At 35.4% G+C, this 20346-nt stretch overlaps 2 protein-coding genes across 4 annotated transcripts; both read right to left on the bottom strand.

Moving 5' to 3' along the window:
• Positions 1-949: 949 nt before the first annotated feature.
• Positions 950-10598, bottom strand: LOC113739573 (phosphoinositide phosphatase SAC2). 2 transcript variants are annotated; one of them, XM_027266825.2, is made up of 17 exons: positions 10345-10598; positions 9858-10095; positions 8506-8710; positions 8225-8390; positions 7372-7594; positions 6844-6920; positions 6388-6575; positions 6202-6299; positions 5946-6079; positions 5720-5845; positions 4954-5296; positions 4257-4378; positions 3880-3993; positions 3258-3449; positions 2491-2661; positions 1731-1839; positions 950-1467 (listed from the first exon to the last, which is right to left on the bottom strand). In XM_027266825.2, the coding sequence occupies exons 2-17, from the start codon at positions 9969-9971 to the stop codon at positions 1354-1356; spliced, it is 2496 nt and encodes an 831-aa protein (XP_027122626.1). In that variant the 5' UTR covers positions 9972-10095; positions 10345-10598; the 3' UTR covers positions 950-1353. The 2 variants fall into 2 exon arrangements, with proteins under 2 accessions (XP_027122626.1, XP_027122627.1); XM_027266826.2 differs by having other exon boundaries at positions 10320-10460.
• A 7393-nt stretch (positions 10599-17991) lies between these two features.
• LOC113738693 (GDSL lipase-like) lies at positions 17992-20071 on the bottom strand. 2 transcript variants are annotated; one of them, XM_027265936.2, is made up of 5 exons: positions 19703-20071; positions 19504-19625; positions 18928-19146; positions 18595-18848; positions 17992-18500 (listed from the first exon to the last, which is right to left on the bottom strand). In XM_027265936.2, exons 1-5 carry the CDS (start codon positions 20034-20036, stop codon positions 18467-18469), a joined length of 963 nt encoding a protein of 320 aa, XP_027121737.2. In that variant the 5' UTR covers positions 20037-20071; the 3' UTR covers positions 17992-18466. The 2 variants fall into 2 exon arrangements, with proteins under 2 accessions (XP_027121737.2, XP_027121736.2); XM_027265935.2 differs by having other exon boundaries at positions 18072-18500; positions 18590-18848; positions 19703-20068.
• Positions 20072-20346: the final 275 nt, after the last annotated feature.

The raw sequence follows: 20346 nt of genomic DNA, 5'->3' as shown, positions 1-20346 counted from the left end.
TATTGTGTATTCCAACACTGAACCAAGCATGACTTTCCCTCTTTTATTATTAATAATTATTAAAATATATATAAAAGGACTGAGCCATGTACCGAGAACGATGGCAAGTCTCACAACTTGTGAGGCTTCATTCCCCTATATTTTTTTTTTTTTTACGAGCAGGTGAAACCTTCCGTACTTTAAAGCGCTGCCTATTATTCCATTGACTGCTATACCACATATTTCCCCATTCTCTACATAATTTGCGAGGGCAAATCCAACAAGTAGAGTTCATGCGACTGACCTCAGAAATAGGAAAGCCTGGGCAGAGTCTGCCCAGTGTAGCCCGGTGGGTGCGAAGGTTATTAATGACATTTTTAACTAATGATAATGATGATGATGAATCGAGGATGATGATGATACGTGTGTCTAAAGGTTTAGGCTGCCAGGATCTATGCCTTGACCTTTGGCTGTTCTGCAGTACAAAGACGGCTACCTTTTCTCTGCGGCTTTAAAGCAACCATACTCCACCCTGCACTCTGCCATGAGAAGCCTAGGCGGAATTAAAAAATGCTCACGGATTTCGACCCTAACTTAAGAAGCCAGCAAGCTCAGTCAATTCACCACCACTGAGTTCGGTAAGGAAGGATAGGAGTTCAAAACATTCCTCCTCGCCAAGGCCCTCAATGCAGAAAAGATTAACTTGGAACAAGCTTGTTATTGTAAATCCCACACGAAAAAGAAACATCGCATGGTACTAGCCATCACCCCCCCCCCCCTTCTACTAATACAATCAAGGTTTGAGCTCCTCACCCTTGCAATCAATTAGACCTGGAAGCAAATGTTAATCCACATGGCTTCGGAAAATTGTACAGCACAGCACAGTTCTTGAAAGCGTCCTGACTGTTAAAAGTAAAAGGGTCCATAATCTATGCCTTCTTTTGCTACAGATATAAAAACTTGTAAGGGCTAAAAAAGAAATGGAAATATGATACATCCAAAAGTTTCTTACTGAAGCTCCAAACAATACATGTATATTCACAAGAGCACGGACTCTAAAGAATTGTTAGTCTAGTAATGAGGAACTGGGAGCTAAGAGCCCGAAAAGAATTTCGCTTTTTTTTTTTTTTTGCTTTTTTATTCTCTGTGGCCGATGTTGTTCACAGGGGGGATTTTGGCAGACGCATTGCTGCAAATTTACAACCTAAGAGCATCTTCAATTAGTTTATCTACCTTTAACTGAAATTCCGATTTCTTTGCTCTCTCCTAATTTTGATCACCTGATGCTGAAGGAGTATAAGTAATCCACATCCTTCGGATGGGGTGTAATTAAATGGTGATGGCAAATTAACTGCAAGGGACCATGGTTGATCTTCAAGGGAAAAGCATATCCCCGTGGATAACCCAATTGACGAATGACTCCGAAAATTCAGAAACCTCACCAGCACCAGCACCAACACTAACATTACCACCAGTATCTTCCTTCTCCTGAAAAAGGTTAACCAAAAGGTGATGTTGACAAGAAGAAGATTGATGAGATATAACAGAGAGGTTTCTTGTACCCGTTCAGTAATATCATGTAATAAATGACGCAAACCTTGCCTTTACTCCCCTAGAAAAATAAAATAAAGGGCTCGATGTGCTTCACTACTTTTCATAAATAAGTTGCCAAATTTGATTAAACTAATTTGCAGGAGGAATACCGTACCGCCAAATACAATAACAAATAAATTGACTGTATGATAGCAAACCTTGATGCTCAAACTGGATGCATAAGCGGAACAGCTTCTCTCTCCTTTAAACTTGTTTACATCGCAATAGGACGTAAGATCAGCAGACGGAGTGCTGATAAGTGCAGATCTACAAACATTAAATTTACACTGCAACGATGAGCTTATGTGAAATCGTATGGCCAAAACACAATGAAAGGAATGTTACGAACAAGGGAGGCTACTTGAAAAAAGTTTTGGTCAATGAAAAGATAAACATGCAAGACATAAACATGGGAGTAAGATCACTTTGACTATTGCATTAAACAAATAAAGTGCAAAAGAAGAGCGCAACAACGGATATCAAATTCAAGACCACACCAATCATGATTTTTATTAAATCTTAGAGTACGCTTTCAACAACTTAAAAGCCAAAAAAAAAAAAAGAAATGCGATACTTCAAAAAAGAACAAAGAAGGTCAAGCATGCAAACACGATGTATGAGAAAACACTAAAAATGGAGCTAAGGGAGAAAAGGCATATGGGGAAGAGAAGCAACACTTTCGTGCTTCTACTTTTTGCCTGAATATCTTCTCTCACTCTGTAACTAACATAATAGATTCAACTCTCCTTTGAGGTCTACAATGCCCACCAAGGATAAGGATACATAAGCAAAGATGACAATTGCACATTCAGATGATAATAGATACCAACATATATAAAAGAGGTTTTTCTCTTTTACACAAGCATGCATGCTCAAATAGACGTAATCTTCCCGAGTCTTTATGATCCAAAAATTTACCTTTCATAAGACTCTTCTTCAATAGAATTTCCAGAAGAAGAAAGCCAGTCAATGTCAACAAAATTTGAACAATCAAGTGAATCCCCTAGATCATGAAAACATATAGCATCATCTTCGGGGTCCGGTGTCCCAACTGGAAACAGCTTCCTAGAAGACATTGATGGTGTATAACTACAACAAACAAGTGATTAATCAAAATGCTGGCAGGGAAAAAAATTTTGCAACCACACAAATCTCAAGAAATTCTTGTAACTAACACTCATTATAGCTTTCAATAAAACAAAAACAGTTAAAAGCCGATTTGTCAAGATGACGGAAGCTTGAACTAAAATAAAACAGGCCAGAATAGATGCATCAATATTGTCTCCAGTTTTATTGCAAGCTCATGGGATTAATCAATATATACTGAAGCACTAATGGAACGGATAAAGAAGTGCGATTTCATAATTTTGTTTCCCTTAACACATCCATGATAAAGCATGTGAAAAAAATATTTTGCAACATAATAAAAAAGGAAGCAGCCAACATTTAGATAAATATGAGTTACCATATTTGACCTATTTGCATAGCATCACCCCAAATGACATACTGCTACAGCCATAAATGTTTTTTAGAGTTCAAAAGGTTAAAAAACTTTAAATGATGACATGATTTCTACCTAAAAAAGTATACGATTAGCTAGATTTTAAAGCAACATTATACGAAACTTAGAATAACTTGAGTTAAATCAGCATTTCATGATCTTTAACTAAAGCTAAAGTGCTGACCTGGAATATGATATGTTGCTTTTTGAAGTTGAGATTTCTGGAGAGGACTCAGAATGCACAGTATTACCACTTTCTGCTTCGTGAAGCAATATTTTATCACAATCTTGATTCTGTTCAACATTACCATCTTCAATAGGTGAATTGCTTTCAAAGAGAATATTTCCATCTGACAAAGATCTTTTCATTAATAACCTGAGATGGAGAAAATTAAGGAGTTTAAGGTTCACAAAATGTTATCAGACATGGCATGAACAACTTAGTGCTAATAAATTTAAAATCAACACTCTCTTTTTCAACGAACTTGAATGAGCTCTAGGAAACATCTTTATTCATTCTTAATAGTACTACTACTGTCTGGTGTGCAACTTAAAAAGAATCCACACAGGTAAGCTTACTATTACAGAAAAAACAAGTTCTCAATAATCGGACACCCCCACCCATCCACCCACCCCTGGTAGAATAATTTTAAGCGTTAGCCAGAATTAAAAATAATGAACAACGTAGATGCTATCAAGTACCTTACGGGAGTTTAAATGTAAAAAATGCATTTTGTATTCCAAGAAATATAAAGAATTAATTTAGACAAACATTCCTTGATCATACATAAATGAACAATTCATACCTAGAATTTTCACCAACAAAATCGGAGCCATGTCTTCCAACATTGAAATGCTGATCTGAATCCAACTCCCATAGAGCTGGTTTACCCAGCTCTGGCTGGAAATGCCCCAAAAACCTGCTCATACAAGAACCAACAAAAAAAGCCAATTCAGGAATCAACTTTTAATCAATAGCAGATGACAAGATGTAGATACATGCAGTACATTGCTACTAAATTTTATTAGTTGCAACAACAATGTTTCAATGGAACAATAAAAAAAAAACGTGAAGACCACTATGCAGGCATATATTAAAAAGAACTTATTATGGAATTCAAAAACAGGAGGTGCCACTTTTTGAGTCTTGCTACAACATACAAATGGATATTGGTTAACTTACACATTAATTGAGTCTTGTTTCTCAGCATCCATGTAGGCATTGCTATAATACCGTTGAAGAGTTCTAAAAAACTCTTGGGATTGTGTTGCTGCTTTCCACTGGCCCCTCCTTGCTGCAAATATCTGTTTAGGATGATGAGTACATGAAAAAGGAAACATTAATCTAGAAACAAAGTAAAATGTAGCAACAACATTAGCAAAACCAAGTAACGATTCATGATTTATCTATGGTTGCAATTTTTAATGCTTCAGGTCAGCGAAATAATAACGCACCAGCATACACATGGCATTCCTCTCGTAAAACTCTAAGGTTGACATTAAGAAAATGAAACACTAAACAGAAACATCGAAATGGATAACATGGAAACTATAAAATTAACTTTTAGATCTGGAACTTTAACTGATAACACGGTTTAAAAATGTGCATTCATGCCAATTATTTACATTTCATGAACATATATTCAAATGCGAAACAAATCTCCCTTATAGACAGCTTTATACTTCTAGATATAGAAAAGCTAGAAAATTCCAAGGGAACCTTTAAATAAGGTTGTCAGTTTAATCTACTCTAGCCTTTGTCATAATAATAGACTGCCTAAAATAATCTGAGGTCAGAGAACCAAACATGCTTCGCACAAAATATAAACAATAATGTTCTTTCCCTAGAGATACTATATCACATGCTACACAATATTTACCTTCTTGTGAGCTGGAGAACCACCATACTGTAGTGCAAGGGTGTCTCCCATTTCTTCATAAACTTTCATTAAGCTATCAGCGAGAGGGGAATCTATATCAATAGTACGTGCATCCACAAATCCAAAAGCATATAGTTGACGCCCAAGAGCAACTAGCCCATATGCATATTGAGCAACATTTGTTCGATCCAAACAGTCTATGCAATTTGTTCTAAGAACACCATTTTGGAACATAAGGTACTTCCCAACATTATCTCTGCCACTGCCACGAGTACTTTCACGAATTTCAGTTTTGGTACTTGTATTACAAGCAACCTTCTCAACATGACCCCACTCATTATTACTGCATCAAATAACTAAGGCCAAGTTAAAAATTTGATGGCCAAAATCAACAAGTGAAAACATGCAGATGGAAAAAATATGTAATGCATTGAACTAATGCAAATCTTAAGGGGCACACATTGCCTAGAAACTGAAACCTTTAGGATAATAAAAATATTGCCATGGAAACTTTATCTTAAAAAAAATATGCAGCAATAGTATCATCATTGTAAAGATTCTGATATAGAATGGTCATAACTTATTAACTCCTTTGATAATCAAAAACCCCAAGCAACTTAGTGAATACAATATTTAAGAAAAATTGTAACAAAATCAGAAGTATGTACAATAAAGTCACCTGTTGCATATATCAGTCAACTAAAAAGTTATTTCCTTAGAATGCATAATAAAACTTCGGTGAAACTTAAACTTGGGTGAAACTTACCCAAAGTACAACCAATCTAGCAATTCATCATTTTTTGAAGACTGCACTCCTTTACAATAAAGGAAGCCTGTCAAATCTAATGCATAAGCAGCCACATCTACCAAACGTGCCAATAAACTTCTAGCTCTGAGAAAAAATACACATTCCGACTAAGATAACTATATTGTTAAATATATAACAAAGGACATGATAAATTATAAAGAATAAAGAAGACAGTCAAGTGTACTTTTGGGAGTGTTTATTTATATCCCAATGCAGAAACTTCAAGTGGTCCTTCTTAGATAGATCCTTATTAATAAATTCAATAGCATTGACAAACTCTGCACGGAGAATTGATTCTCTAGGCTTCTTCTCGTGATTCTGTAACCATGAAAATTGTGACAAAAGAAGTAAACAACTATTTAGACATAAGAAAGTTCAAGAAACTTCTAATGCAAAAACCAAATAAGTAGGCTAGGCCCAAAACAATATAAAAACTCTACCTTAACCAAATTCAAAATAATAATTGGACTTCCGTATCTCTTAACAAGATTCTCAAAGTGAAGTTTAGTGGCTTCATATTTGCTATCCTTCCTAGACACTAAGGAGAAAAGTCAAAAAAAGAGAGTCAGCAAGCAATTTGACATGTTAACACCTTACTAATAAATTTCAGATTGCTGGACTCATACATATGATATCTGGTTTTAAATTAAGTCGTGAAGTTTCCTGTGACCAGAAGAGTGGTATTGAACCCCGATTTTGCACAACAGAACTTATTTGTGGTGAACATGCTTCATGACTATCTTCAAGAACAATTTGTTCAGTCTCAACATCATTTGCAACACGACCTTTCTCATTTACTCCTCGTTTCAAGTACCTGACACAAAGAAAAGATCAACAATTATGTGCACCACAAATATTAGAAAATCCTTTATTACCCTTTTGCAACTAAACAAAAGAACCTAAGTAAAACTTTAGACCAAAATGAAAGATTAATTGTTGATGCATAAGTTCAAAATCTTTGAAGATAGAAATGGTTTGAAATCCGTGGAATAACCTTTACATGCACTAGTGAAAGCATAAATTCATTGTTTAATAGCATTTCCGTAACATCAACAGTTGAGGGGGGGGGGGGACATTCAAACCTGGTTCCAGCATAATGACGAGAGCGCCTAGCAATGAGTGTCAAAAATACAATCCTTTCAGATACCAAAAGTTTCACCTATCATCACAGTGGACCAATCTTGTCAAACTACACAACTGGAAGTAAAAACTAAAAGCAAGATGTAGACTCATACAATATCAGCTATTAAATCAAGCATAACATTGTCACAGGAAGCATTCATTATAATTAAGAATGGACAAAACAGTTCAATAACCAGTAAACATATTCTCAATAAAGAATGTACATGCATAAGCTGAACAGTTTACAAAGGTGACTACAAGCAATAGGCTAGTAACTTTCCAATGGCCAAAAAGAAGAGAAGGTAGTGACAAGAAATTCACTATAAACAAGGCAAAATTCACTATGAATTCAGTGAAATTGCAATAACCATCCTACACATGGATTACGCAGGCAAATGAACAAGGAAAAACAGTAGAGTTAATTGAACCTTACATGGACACCGTATTAAAAAGCAAAACAAACTAATAACCATTTAAAAATCACATACCTGTCTAAAAAACCCATACACTAACGCTACCGTCCACATTGTATTCTTGAGCTGATTGCGGATTCCGCGAGTTAAATACTCATTCCACACAAACATTGTATCATAAACACCTAATCCTGTCTCATGATTGCATAGATTCTTTTGAAAACTAAGCATAATATTGTAGGAGTAGCTGAAAAAGAAGTCCTTCGTGAGATCCACTGTGCGTAGGAGCTTCTTATATCTATGTCATAAAATGGAGAAAACAAAATGTGAAAGCAAATTACAACAAATCCACTAAATTGATCAAATAAAAAAAAAGAATGTAAGACAAAAACAAAACAAAAAGATAATAGTCTCCCCTTGGTACCCAGATGATACCTTGCCTGATTCATCATGTTAAATTTACATCAGGAGACCAAGTTTCTCCCCGTACAATAGCAGGAGGAACTGGAAAGTCTCTATAAACAAATTAACTACACACAAATGCATAAGTGCTTGTGTCTCTCAAATTTGAGTAGCTGTACTATTCAGCCTCACAAGATCAAAATCACACTACCTTAGGAATGTGAAGTTGTTTAGTCCACGTAACTGAAAATACAGTGAAAGGCATAATCACAAAAGGTATCTCCATCATCAGAATTTCTGGTAAGATACCAAAATTCATACTAATCCTAGGAAACTTAAAAACAAAAACAAGAAAAAAAAAACTAAAGCAAAAACAAAAACAAAACTAAAGAAAACAAAACCTACAACGTTAAACACCTCCAGATACAAGATACAAGGGAACTATAAATCAATTTCAAATCTAACAAAATATTGGTTTAGAAGTACCGAATACACTTTACATTTACATATAGAATTGACAAAAGACCTGTTCTCATTCTTAGATAATGCCATATTGGACATGATAGTAGAGTTTGGAATTGGAATCATCTCGCTCTTGATGATGGAGTACACAGCATGACCACAAATCATGCCAATCTTCTTTCTTTTGGTAATAAGAACCATGTAATATGGTCCCAAAAATTTGACGAACCCTGCAATGGAAAAAATTTCAAGATTAAAATTATATGCTAAAAACAATTTACTTTACTTCAATAACAAGTAACAAAGGCCGAATAGACAAAATACTAAGGTATAGGCATGCCTTACCAACAATGCCATAACACATGGTAACGAATTTTAGTCCACCAGTGGACTTGTTTCCATCATGTAATCTCTGTAAGAGATCATAAAACTCCACTTCAGAGTATACAACAGAATCTTCAACAATGTTGAGATCACAAGCCTCTGATCTGTCTATCTTTAAAACCTTCCAAAACGTTCTATTCTTGTCCCATCCAATCATGTAAAATTTCTGTCCATAGGAAAAGGGATCAAAGTTTTAGCAAAACAAAGTGAAATAAAAGAAAAGAGGCATTGAATATGAATTAAAAAACTTACGAGTCGTGAGGTGATAATAAACCAACATTATAAATTAGGACAAGTAATCATAGTGCATTAGAAACTACTAGAGAAAAAAACATTTAGATCATTTATTAACACAATCATGAAGCAATAAATAAGTGGTCTTCTAGAAACATAAATGCATTTCTGATGCTATGTGGCACATTTTAATTCTTACTAAATTTGTAAGGGGATATCTTGATAGTGAAACATGTTTTAGCACTCCATACTAAGTTTGATTAGCTAGGGTTGTACGCAAGTGAATAAAATACCTATAATTACTAGACATGGTCCATCCTAACAAATGGATCACCTTTTCTGCTTTAATCCCAAGCCGTAGCTTCATTGTCTTTCTATAAAGCATCCATTCCCCCCCCCCCCGGGCCAAAAAAAAATTGACAATCTTAATCTTCATCATGTAGAAATTTTAGAAGTTACCTTCATACACTCTCTAAATATTATAGGAAGAAAAAGTAAAAAGGACACGAGAAATTCATATTCATGTCACTTGATTCCATGTAATCCCTGAAAATATCTTCCTGCAAAATCCCATGGTTTATTTGTATACCGAAACTACATTGTAGTCCTTCCATATCTAAAAACAACATATAACACATTCTCCTTACCGCATCAGTAGTTCGTTTCCCTCACATACATGCTTGCAAACAAAACTTTAATTCATGACCAGAAACATCTAATTCAAGTGGTTTTTTTCACCTGGCCTCCTACTCAAACAATTAGTACGAAAGAAGTACATCAGTGGCAAACTGAAAAAATTTTCTCGGTAAAAAGAATGGGACGTTATGGGGCAAAATCAAGTCCATTGAAACTTCATATGAAAATTTGTTTAAAACACTTGAAAAAACTAGATTTAAAAATAAGAACCTTTTTGAAAAGTTTGCAATGCAACTTCAATTTTTTATTTTTTTATTTTGCAAGCATATAGAGTAGAGGACAAATCACAAGAACCTCACAGCAGTCATGTAATCAACAACGAAGTAAAAATACCCCTCTTTTTTTTTCTTTTCTTTCTTTTCCTGAGGAGGGAAAATACATACCGAGAATGTCTCATAAAGCTTGAACTTATGCATATAGCCGGCAGCTTTGCTGTAATTTTGCTGCAAATTCATCCAAGGCAACTGGTCTTGCTGCCGATAGCTATCCGACCCCATTCCACAGCTTCCGATTCCAAGTCGCCGCCGCCACCAAGAAATCGGAAAGTCAACTCAACCACAGCAAAATCCTCAGCGCCTCAAGTCGTTCTTCTCCACACATATAATCTGCCCCGCCTTAAAACTGCGCAAAGTTTTTATATTCAGATAAAAACTCGAGAATTTAACAAAATCAAGTAAAAAATACAATGAGACTTCTACCCACCAACATCAAAGCTACCTTTTGGTCATCAAAAAACTTAATTCTTGACTAAATTAACCAATAACCAAAAAAAATAAAAATAAAAACTACCGACAGAGGAAAGTTCGAGAAAGATTATGGATTAGTTAAGAGAAGGTAAAATGTACAAGAAGGTAGTGGAAAACGTCAAACCACAAAATTGCCGGGAGTTTGAGATCGGGAGAGGAGTTAAGGCTGGCGCTGCCGAGGCTGAGCTCCGCCGACTACTTGTTGCAAAACTAAATCCAGAGCATCTAAATACATGCATATATTCGTATGTATTCTCCAATATAAAGTAGTATTTTACGGAGAGGGAAAATGGAGCAAATTAGGGGTTCTATTTAAGAAAAGGGTTACAGCTCAGACACGCGAAATTTCGAATCAGGAATATATTTTTTGTTTCTAAACTGGGTAGTGGGAACTAGGTACTCCCTCTCTTTGTTGTTTTTTTATTACTGTGTTATTTTCTTTTGATACCTGTGTGTGTTTTACTGCTATACAATGATTGTGTGGACAAGATTGCGGCTGCGTTGAATGGACCTTTCTCAAAGGCTCGTACTAAGAGCCAGGGATGCCACTACTAAGGAGTCACATTTTAGGCGCCGGTTGGATCAAGGGCAGCTCGAGGGAATTGGTTTTCATTGATTGGATTGATTTTTTGGATGGAAAAGGAAGGAAAATTGATGAGAAAACTCTAGTTATTTTGTTGAATTATAATTATTCCTCAAAAGCTAGTAAAAATGGAGGGAAATTCATTTAAATTAATTTAAAATTTTTTAAAAAACATTTTTCCTATCTTTTTCAATAAATTAACACTTGATTGTTTCCTTTTCTTTCCTTTTTTCCCCCTCAATCCAAACAATAAGAATCCAAGCAGGATGTGATATAGCACCAATACAATGAATTTACACATATGAATCACCAATTTAAAACAATAAAAATTCTTTACTTGTTCTCACGAGGCGTATTTCAAATCCATCCCAACTAGTATCATATTTGAACCTCACTCCAATCAATTTCGTCAATTCTATACCATAGAGGTCATCATCTCAAATAGCAAACTAGCACTAAGTCAAATTGAGAAAACTTTAATGCAACTCTGCTACATTAGTTTTTAAATGCTATAATTAAAGTGTTTGGATAAAGTATGATTTGAAATTTTTTTGAAATAAATACTGTAATACTTTTTATGATATGATGTATGTGAAATAAAAATGTAAGTTGAAAAATGTATTTATAATGCAAGCGAAATATTATTTGGCAAAATTGAGCTATCAAAACACACTCACGTGATTGCGTTTTTCATATGGATGGGTATTATTTTCATGTACGTATGTATATCAAGGATTGCATTGTACACCTAGTAATGTTAATGTGCTTTAATTAGCTTTTCTTGTAAGATCATATTCATAATCAAATTGTCAAAATAAAAATATATTTGATGGAATGGATTAATTGCTATAGGTCACAGGCGAATTTAGATATCAAGTTTCTCATGTTCAAGAGAATATAATTTTTGTCAAATACATTTCAAGTTTTTAAATAACATAATCCATAGAAAAGTTTTTTTGCCTTGATAGCGAGCCCATTTGGATTGAAGTTTCTATTAAAAAAAAAAAAGAATACTATAGTGATGTAATGTGAGTGAAGTAATAAGGTAATTGAAAAATATATCAAGAGAAATCATCCAACACATATGAATACATTGTAGAGTTTGAATTGTCTCCGCATTACGCAATAATACATACTTGGTGTTTAAGAAATTTTAAAGTAAGTACTTTAAAAACGGAAACAAGATAAGGATAAAATATATTCTTCACTTGATGAGACATAAATTCCAAACACAACATGATGTAGTCATAATTTATCTTTTAAACTCGTATGGGTCTACTTGCTTTGTTACAACTTATTGTTAGCAATAATACTTGAATAAATTTTATATACACCGACAACGTATATACTATCACCATTAGATACATGATATATGTACAAATGTTGAATTTGAAATTTAAATTTTATATAGTTATCATTAATTAAACGCTGACAGTGTATATACTGTTAGTGTAGGAAAGATTAATCCATAATATTTGGACTCCGCTTCTTTTTTTGTGATGATTATAATATTGAAGGCGGTAACAAAAATATATATATTTTATATTCAACTATCCTTATTCACTTAATTAGCGCTACTATACAAGTATACAACAAGACGCCTTTAGGGGGGGGGGGGGGGGGAAACACTACAAGAAAGTCGGGCGTAAGAAATGAAAGCTAATAGATGCGAACCACAAAAAAAAAAAAAAAAAAAAGGAGCTAAAAGATGCTTTGAAATATGCTAAGATGGCTTTTAGACGTCATTGACTAATTATTATTATCGTTTAATCGTAATATGGGAAGGATGAAGATTGACAGGGTTTGCAATGGTACGACGCAAGCAGGTCTTATTGACTTTGTCCACTTCTTATCTCCAACGAAGGAATTGCCTAGCATGCGAACCAGTCATTGGTTTCAATTTCAACAAGCTTGACATAAAATCAGATTGATGGAACCATGTCATGTACCTCCAAAAGAGCCCGGCCCCTCCTTTTGTTCGAGTATTTTACGTGATGCAAATTATTTGAATTCTAGTTTGTTTGGACTCGAATTTATTTGAGATAATTATTATAATATTTTTTATAATGTGATATATATGAGATAAAAAAATGATTGAAAAGATTTAAAAAAGTGGTTGAAATTTGTGAAGTAAATTATTTTATCTGAAATAAAATCAATCCAAACAATGTCCGAAAATAATATAATGAGATTTTAATCACATAATTTGCCTTTTTTTTTAATGTAATGTATTATTGAGAATTAATTTGAGGAAAGAACGAGGAAAATTCGTACAGGCAAGTTTTTGTGTTAATTTCCGGATGATTAGATATTGGGCCAACATCTACAGGGGATACCGTAATACTCTGATTGGCGTATGACTAGATCTTCCGCGCATAATTAACCACAATTGTCTCACGAAAATATTAAAATAATGTGAACAAATGTATATTTGTACGCCATAATTATCTCCACCTAAAGGCGAATATGCCAATATACCATTTTTTTTTTTTGTAGTCGTATTGACCCGGCAACCCAATCATTACTGTATCCGATTTCAAGGAAACTTTATAATACAGTGTATACTGTATCCTCCCAATAATAGAAATGAAGACTATCGTCATGTCATGTGACAAGCAGTACTCGTTTGGGAAGAGACACTGCTCTCACTTTCCTTGAATCATAGTACTCGCTTGGGAAGCTATAGAAATTTCGTTTTTTTTTTTTTCCCATTTTCAACGTTAGAAACAGTTTATTTACGCGTTCATCTCATTATCAAGTAAATTTCATACTTTTTTTTTTTGGGTTAAAAAACTACAAAGGGATCTCCTCTACAATAAACAAAATTTTCACGTATAAAACGGTTAATATCAGCATGTTACCTTCATTATTTTTTTTTTAACCGCTTGACATCAAATGTTTCTAATGACAGTAAGTGTGTATTCCTACCAGACCGTATGCAGAATGCCATGCCAAGTTAATAAAAATTGGGTATCATGGAATGGCTTAAATAAAACACTTCAACTGAAATTTTGATGGAATTTAATCACGTGGGAGGGTAATACCAGACAAGTACACAATTCAATATGAAAATGCATGACTTTTGCCTTTGAGTAAGCCAAGTGGTTGCTCAAATGAATATAAATAATTCGGCTGTTAAGGCCGGAATGCTGTTATATAATGGATGGATTATATAGTTTATTAGCACTTTACATTTTTACTATAATTAATTAATTATCAGTGTTAGTCTTATACTACACACTACACTGATAATTTATATATTATTACAGTTAAATATACAATATATGTGTAAAATTTAAATTTTGATTAGTTGTCATGCATCCAATCCAATCATAATAGAATATATAAAAGATTGATCTTTATTATTATTGTTGTTATTATTATCTTAGAAAAGGGGTTTTAATTTTTTTCCCCTCTTTTCTGATTTTTTTTGTCTGGAAACCGAAAGAAAACACACACTCACACAATTAGATTACACTCGAGATTAATGAATAAATCGATTCGAAAGTAATCTAAAAAATTAACGTTCAGCCAATCGATAACACGCGCACACAGCCCTCTCCTCTGATTGAAAGATAAAAGTAAACGTTTGGACACGTCACATCCACATCCAGGTTGATGCCGATTTTTCCTTTTTTTTTTTTGGGGGATGAACCATGTGGATGTGGAGGTCCTCTCTCTCATGTGACATGGTAACAAGATGAAGACACATCGCATAGTTAGTTAGCGGACGCCCATGAATAAATGTCTCTCTCTCAACTCTCACGGTTAATTAAGTCCGGGTTGGAAATGGGCATCAGTTTGGTCGTAAGCCGGTCCCAAAACGTGGCAAGCAATCGGGATCTCATGCGTGGATGGATGCGGACAAGGTGACGACGTGGCAATAAAAATGACATTTTTTTTGTTTATTTATTTATTTTTGAAGTCTCCTCCCACGTGAAAATTGGGACCTTGTCTGGTCTGGTTGTCTAAGCCGACACTGCCGCCACGTGCCTGAGAGCAATAGGTGGGAAGGGGTGTTGGTTGTGTTCTTCTCCTGCCTGCCCCTTGGTTGAGACTTTTTTGTTTGGACTTTGAGACTTCGAGAGCTGAGCATGGATAAAGAGAAGAAAGCCCCTAACCTGAAGGGGGATGGATGCAGACTACTAGTACTGTTCTTTGTTTTTGGATTAAAGAATTATTGAAAAAATATTTCTATTTTTAGAGAAAACTTCATACCTTCCAAAAGAAAAAGAGCAAAGAGAAGGGCTCGGGCTAGTGGAACTCGTGTCGGTGAAAAATGCTACCTGATTGATCCTGTCAATAGTCATATGCTTGTCTTAAAGATTAAGTCACACATGTGTAAGTATGAATTAATTCACAATATAAAATTGGAAACGACTCGTTAAATAAGTTATAATTTGTTTGATGGTATATGCTACTCGGATAATCGTAGTAATCCTAAAGTTACAAACCTGACTTTTGGAAGCAATGTATTTATTAGATAAAATGTCGACACGGACTCTCTCCATTGCTGCGATGATTCACATGGCTCTAATGTCGACGACGCATCATTCAAATTTCTGCTCTATCAACTTTCGATGCTGGGATAGTGGCCTACCATGGCGGTGACGGATGATGGAGAATTAGGATCTAAACTGAAAACATTAAGACTACTTGACTATACTTTTGTTGTTTATTACTATCACAATTTTTGTATTGTGATGCATGTAAATTAGAAAGTGACAATAAAATGAAAGATAATTATAAAATGTGTTCAAAGCTTAATATGAAAAAATTTTCTAAATATCTATCCAACCCCAAACACGCATACTTCGAGCTCAAGCTCAGTTTCATCTCTAAGAAGCATTTTTGTACATCAACTATCTATGTGCTTTGGTTTTCCCAAATCCTTCCCGGGGCAAACGGTTCGGTTTTTAAAGCAAAGCAAAAACCTGCCTTCGCTGCATTTATCTCTAGTTTTTGGTAAATGTACGGTCACCCCCTGCGACATTTTTACTAAACTCTTTTGATCCGCAGTCCAGAATGAACGAATTGAAACGGCCAGTTGGCCACGTTTTGTCACTACCGTGAATATTCGGAATCCAAGGTTCAATCGTTTTTTCGTTGGTAACACGGTACCAAGAATTTATTACTCAGAGCATGGTTTGTCTGAATCTCGTGTAACATGCATGATTTTTTCATCAATTGTGCGCATGTCAAATTTGCATCGCTTGTTCGAATCTCGTGTAACATGAATATTTGGCTCGGACAGCTGGGTCGAACTTCTAGAGTAGCAGTAGTGTATTTAATTTGTCGCTCATTTCCTGGACGAAATGTGTATGAATGGGGATTCGATCGAATTCAACCAGCAGGCCTGACTACTGACAATGATTAATTGGTTTTATTTTTAACAGAGGTCGCCTTATAGTTGAAATCAGCTTCTTTTAATTACTAGTAGTGTGTTTGATGAGTTGAGCTCACGAAACCAATAAGAAAGTGGGAAAAGGACGTGACAGTCATGTAAGAAAGGGGCTTAGAAATTTGGTACATTTATTAGGAAACAAGTGCTTGGATAAATTGAAAAAATGACCCTCAAAATTCCTACTTATATGTACATTATTAATATGATATGAGATATAATGAAGTCCTCCTGACTTTCGCTAAAACTAAAGAAGAGGTCAGTGTAATTTATTTTACTCATCTTCTTTTAAATGTGTTTTGGAAAAAGAAAGAAAAAGAAAAAGGAGGTGTGAGGTATAATGTCCTAATCTATTAAAACCATATATTCGAGGAATCATGAAAGATTTGTTTCATGACAGATACTAATAATAAAATGTACGTTCACTTCTTGGATTCGCCCTGTCAGCTACCGCAGTTTCGCCGCTCCACCACAAGTTGTTGACGGCGAGGAAATTCGCGGATGAGTCATTCAGTTTTCCGTGGATAGACGGGAACCTACACTCGTGGCCAAAAAGGACGCTACTGGCTCACATGCTCACAAATCACAGATCGATAGAGAAAGCTGGACGAGAATGACGCACAACCAGCTTCTTTTTTTTTTTTTTTTTTTTTCCTGGCCTCTTGCTAACTGGCTTTTAGTTTCTAGTTTCTACAGAATTAAGCATCAAGTAAAAGCACATACAAAAATTCTAGGTCACCAAAACGAAGGACTATAAGATGGATAATAAATTTTTTTATGACAAAATTTATTTATTTCGCATAATCAACACATTATCCAACTCTTTTTTTAATATATTACATACATCATATGAAAAAAGTGATGCAATTTTTTTTCAAAAAAATTATTCTAAATAATCTACTATCTAAACACACTACTTAGTTTGTTTGGATAAGAGGTTATTTGGATGATTTATTTGAAATAATTACTGTAATTAGGGGTGCAAACGAGTCGAGCTCGAGTCGAGATTTGACTAATCGAGCCGAGCTCGAGTTAATTTTGTGAAGCTCGAACTCGAGCTCGAGCTCGACCAGCTCAAAATAAAATTAGTTTACTCGCTAGTGGGAAAAAAAGGAAAAAGAAAATTTTCTTTGATGTTGCTCATTTTCCAAGGTCATGTTCATCTTTTCTGCAGGCGTCTCATACTTGCTTCCTTTTTTTTTTTTAATTACAAGGGAGAACCTCATACTTCCTTTCTCTTCGATGTCCATTTCCTATTCCCTTCAAGGGCCCAAAACAAAAAACAATTTTTTTTCTCTCTCTCACAACCTAATGGATGTTTATTTATTTATTTTTTAAAGGCAAAACCAATGGATGTTAAATCAGCTAACGCTTAAAGTGGTTTTTTGCTGGAACAATAGCATGATGAAATGATATGCAAACAAATTACTTTGTTGGTTGGCAGGATCAAGCCTTCTGATCGCTTCAATGGACAAAGAATTAATTCAGGGCACGCATATAACTAACACATTTTCATTGCAGAGTATATTTTGGTATTCAGTGATTAACATGCGTTTTTGGATAGATTCATGGACTTTCAAGGACAAGTTTTTTTGGACCTTGGAACAGCTACTCTTTTTGGGCCTCCGAAAACCGAAGGGCAAGCTTCAATTTTAACTCTTATCGGCTGCTTTGTAAAGCCAATTCATGTTTTCCTCCTCGCGCTCGGATGCTGCAAGCCTATAAAGTAACTTGATTGATCATCAGGAACGTCGCGTAAAAAAAAAAAATTGACCAGTTTCTGATGCTTCTTGCTTTTTTTTTTTTTTTTTTTATACGACAGACTTGCAATTATTCTATGTTACGGGAAGAGAAAGATCTAAACAGGTCGGAAGAAAATCGGAGAGGACTGAATCACCTATCGACCCAAACAAATGCACGACGCACCCGTCTTATCATATTTTATGGCCAACAGTGGGAGGCAGGTTTGATTCCTGACCTCCCGCCCCACCAACTTTGGTGGTGGCCTCAGCTCAGTGGTTCTGATGCCTTTTGCTCTCATCTTTGCTGAACTGGTGAGCTCAAACTTCAAAGAGCGACTTGAGACTACGCGGTCCCGTAACACTGGGAGGTCCATTCCACATTAACCCAGCGAATTGATGGTAGGCTGTTTCAGATGGATGGTAAGAGTCAAAAAAGAAGTGTTCGTCAGGATTATCACATAAGTCATAGGCGGCGTCTCCTCTCTTCCCTCCACAGGTATAATTTCCCCGATAAGCTCCGCTACCACAGCATCCACTCTTCACTTCCTTGAAACCTTTTACATGTATGCAACCAAATTAGCAAAACAGGTAAGCACCACAGAATATATGTAGATATATATAGTGAATGGCGACCTGACATTACCATACTTTGACGGATTAGAAAGTCTTTGGCTAACTGCATTAAAGAAATCGAAATTTGAGTAGATAAATCCTTTGAGCTGCTTCTGTAGCTGCTTGAATTTCTGAGCAAGTGCCGCATTGTATGATTTCGCCAAGTCCGTGAGGTCTTTCACGCACGTCTCCCCGTTGCCCTCTGCATTGTGAGCTCTAACATACGGCAGACATCCCAAAGGCAACAAGCTAAGAAATCCAAATTTTCTCCCTCCCGCCTTATAAACTTCCTGTCATGATATTTGCCTCATCTTGACACAAGAATTCCGAGAAAATAAGCAATGAGAATTAACATCATGATCTTGTTACCTCTAGAACTTCTGTGAAGTTTCCAACAATGATTCCAACATATTCTTCGGTAGAAAAGCTGCTAAATATGGGATTTGGGGCCAATAAATCATTGCCTCCTATACTAAACATGTATACAGCATTGGAGAGCAATCGGTCCGTTCCTTCTGTACCTAGCTCCCTCCTCAACTGCTTCTCAACATTCTTAAAATACCTCAACTGCGTTTTTAGGTCAATTGCCTGCAACATGATCAAAGCATTATACTGTACGCTCTAATTAAGAGGTACTAACACTTGTTGAAATTCAAATCAATTAATAGCCCTTTAAAAACCAAATATACGAGATTTCCATTTAAAGAGTGTTTTTTGAACATCGAAAAACCGAAACAAGAAAATTAACCCTCAGCGACTCGATTTTAACTTAGTTGCTTTCCCCCGTTAAGATTACCTTTGATTCTGATAGTCCATTATTTCTCTTTTCCAAGGAGAAGGGAAGGGCAACAAATAAAAAATAAAAATAAAAAACAGCATAACCCAAAAAAAAAATCACACGAAGAGAAGCTTAATTAGTACAATGACAGCTACTGCATGAATTACCTTGCCCTCATGGGTTTCAACAAGAGCTCCTCCACCTCCAGATGCAAAATTCACCCCATAAACGAATTGACGATAGCTACTCTGGAAGTAGGGTGGAATTAGTGGTAGCTTTGCATATTTAGCTGCAATACAGAGAGAAAACGTAAGACGACAAAGCTAAAATCGATGAAGTGTTGTTAAAGATCCTTTGGGTCCTGACCAATAAAATCGGGAATGAGACGGCCGTCGGAAAATCTCCCAGTTGCGAATTCGAAAAAAGTTTCTCCATACGGCAAAAAATTGGCCAGGAAATCGGGGGTGGTGTTAATGTAGTTGTTGTTGCCTGGATCGTAAATTGAATCGCCAAAGACGAACAGAGGAACTCTTGGTTTGGGAGAAAGGTAGCGAAAGCCATTGGATTGGTACGCGCCGGCGAGACTAGCAATCAGGAAAATCAAGAAACGGAGCTGATTAATGCATGAATTTCCCATGCTCGCTCCTGTATGCCTTTGTGTCCTTCCTGCCTTGTGCCAAAATCTATTTACGGCGAGCATTGCCGACAAGTTACCCGATGAAAATAATTGTGACAAGTACTGTTGATGATTGTGATAATTGTGTCCTCTTGCTAATAAATTTTTTTTTTAATAAAAAATTAGCATTATTAGCATGTCACCGAGGATCCAAGTGCCCAAAACCACTTAACCCATCCCTTTCCATTTATAATTATGATATCATTGATAAAGCTATCTTATTAATTGAATTTTGTAAAAGTTTAACAAGTAACTAATATTGACAATATGCTCCAGGAAGCATAGCAGTGTTAGTTTAGCAGTTCCCAATTACTTTTATTTTCGTTTCAATCTC

Source organism: Coffea arabica, chromosome 4c (assembly GCF_036785885.1).
Source record: "Coffea arabica cultivar ET-39 chromosome 4c, Coffea Arabica ET-39 HiFi, whole genome shotgun sequence".
Taxonomy (NCBI): domain Eukaryota; kingdom Viridiplantae; phylum Streptophyta; class Magnoliopsida; order Gentianales; family Rubiaceae; genus Coffea; species Coffea arabica.
The sequence above is the reverse complement of the archived record's forward strand: the minus strand, read 5'-3'. Positions and strand labels throughout refer to the sequence as shown.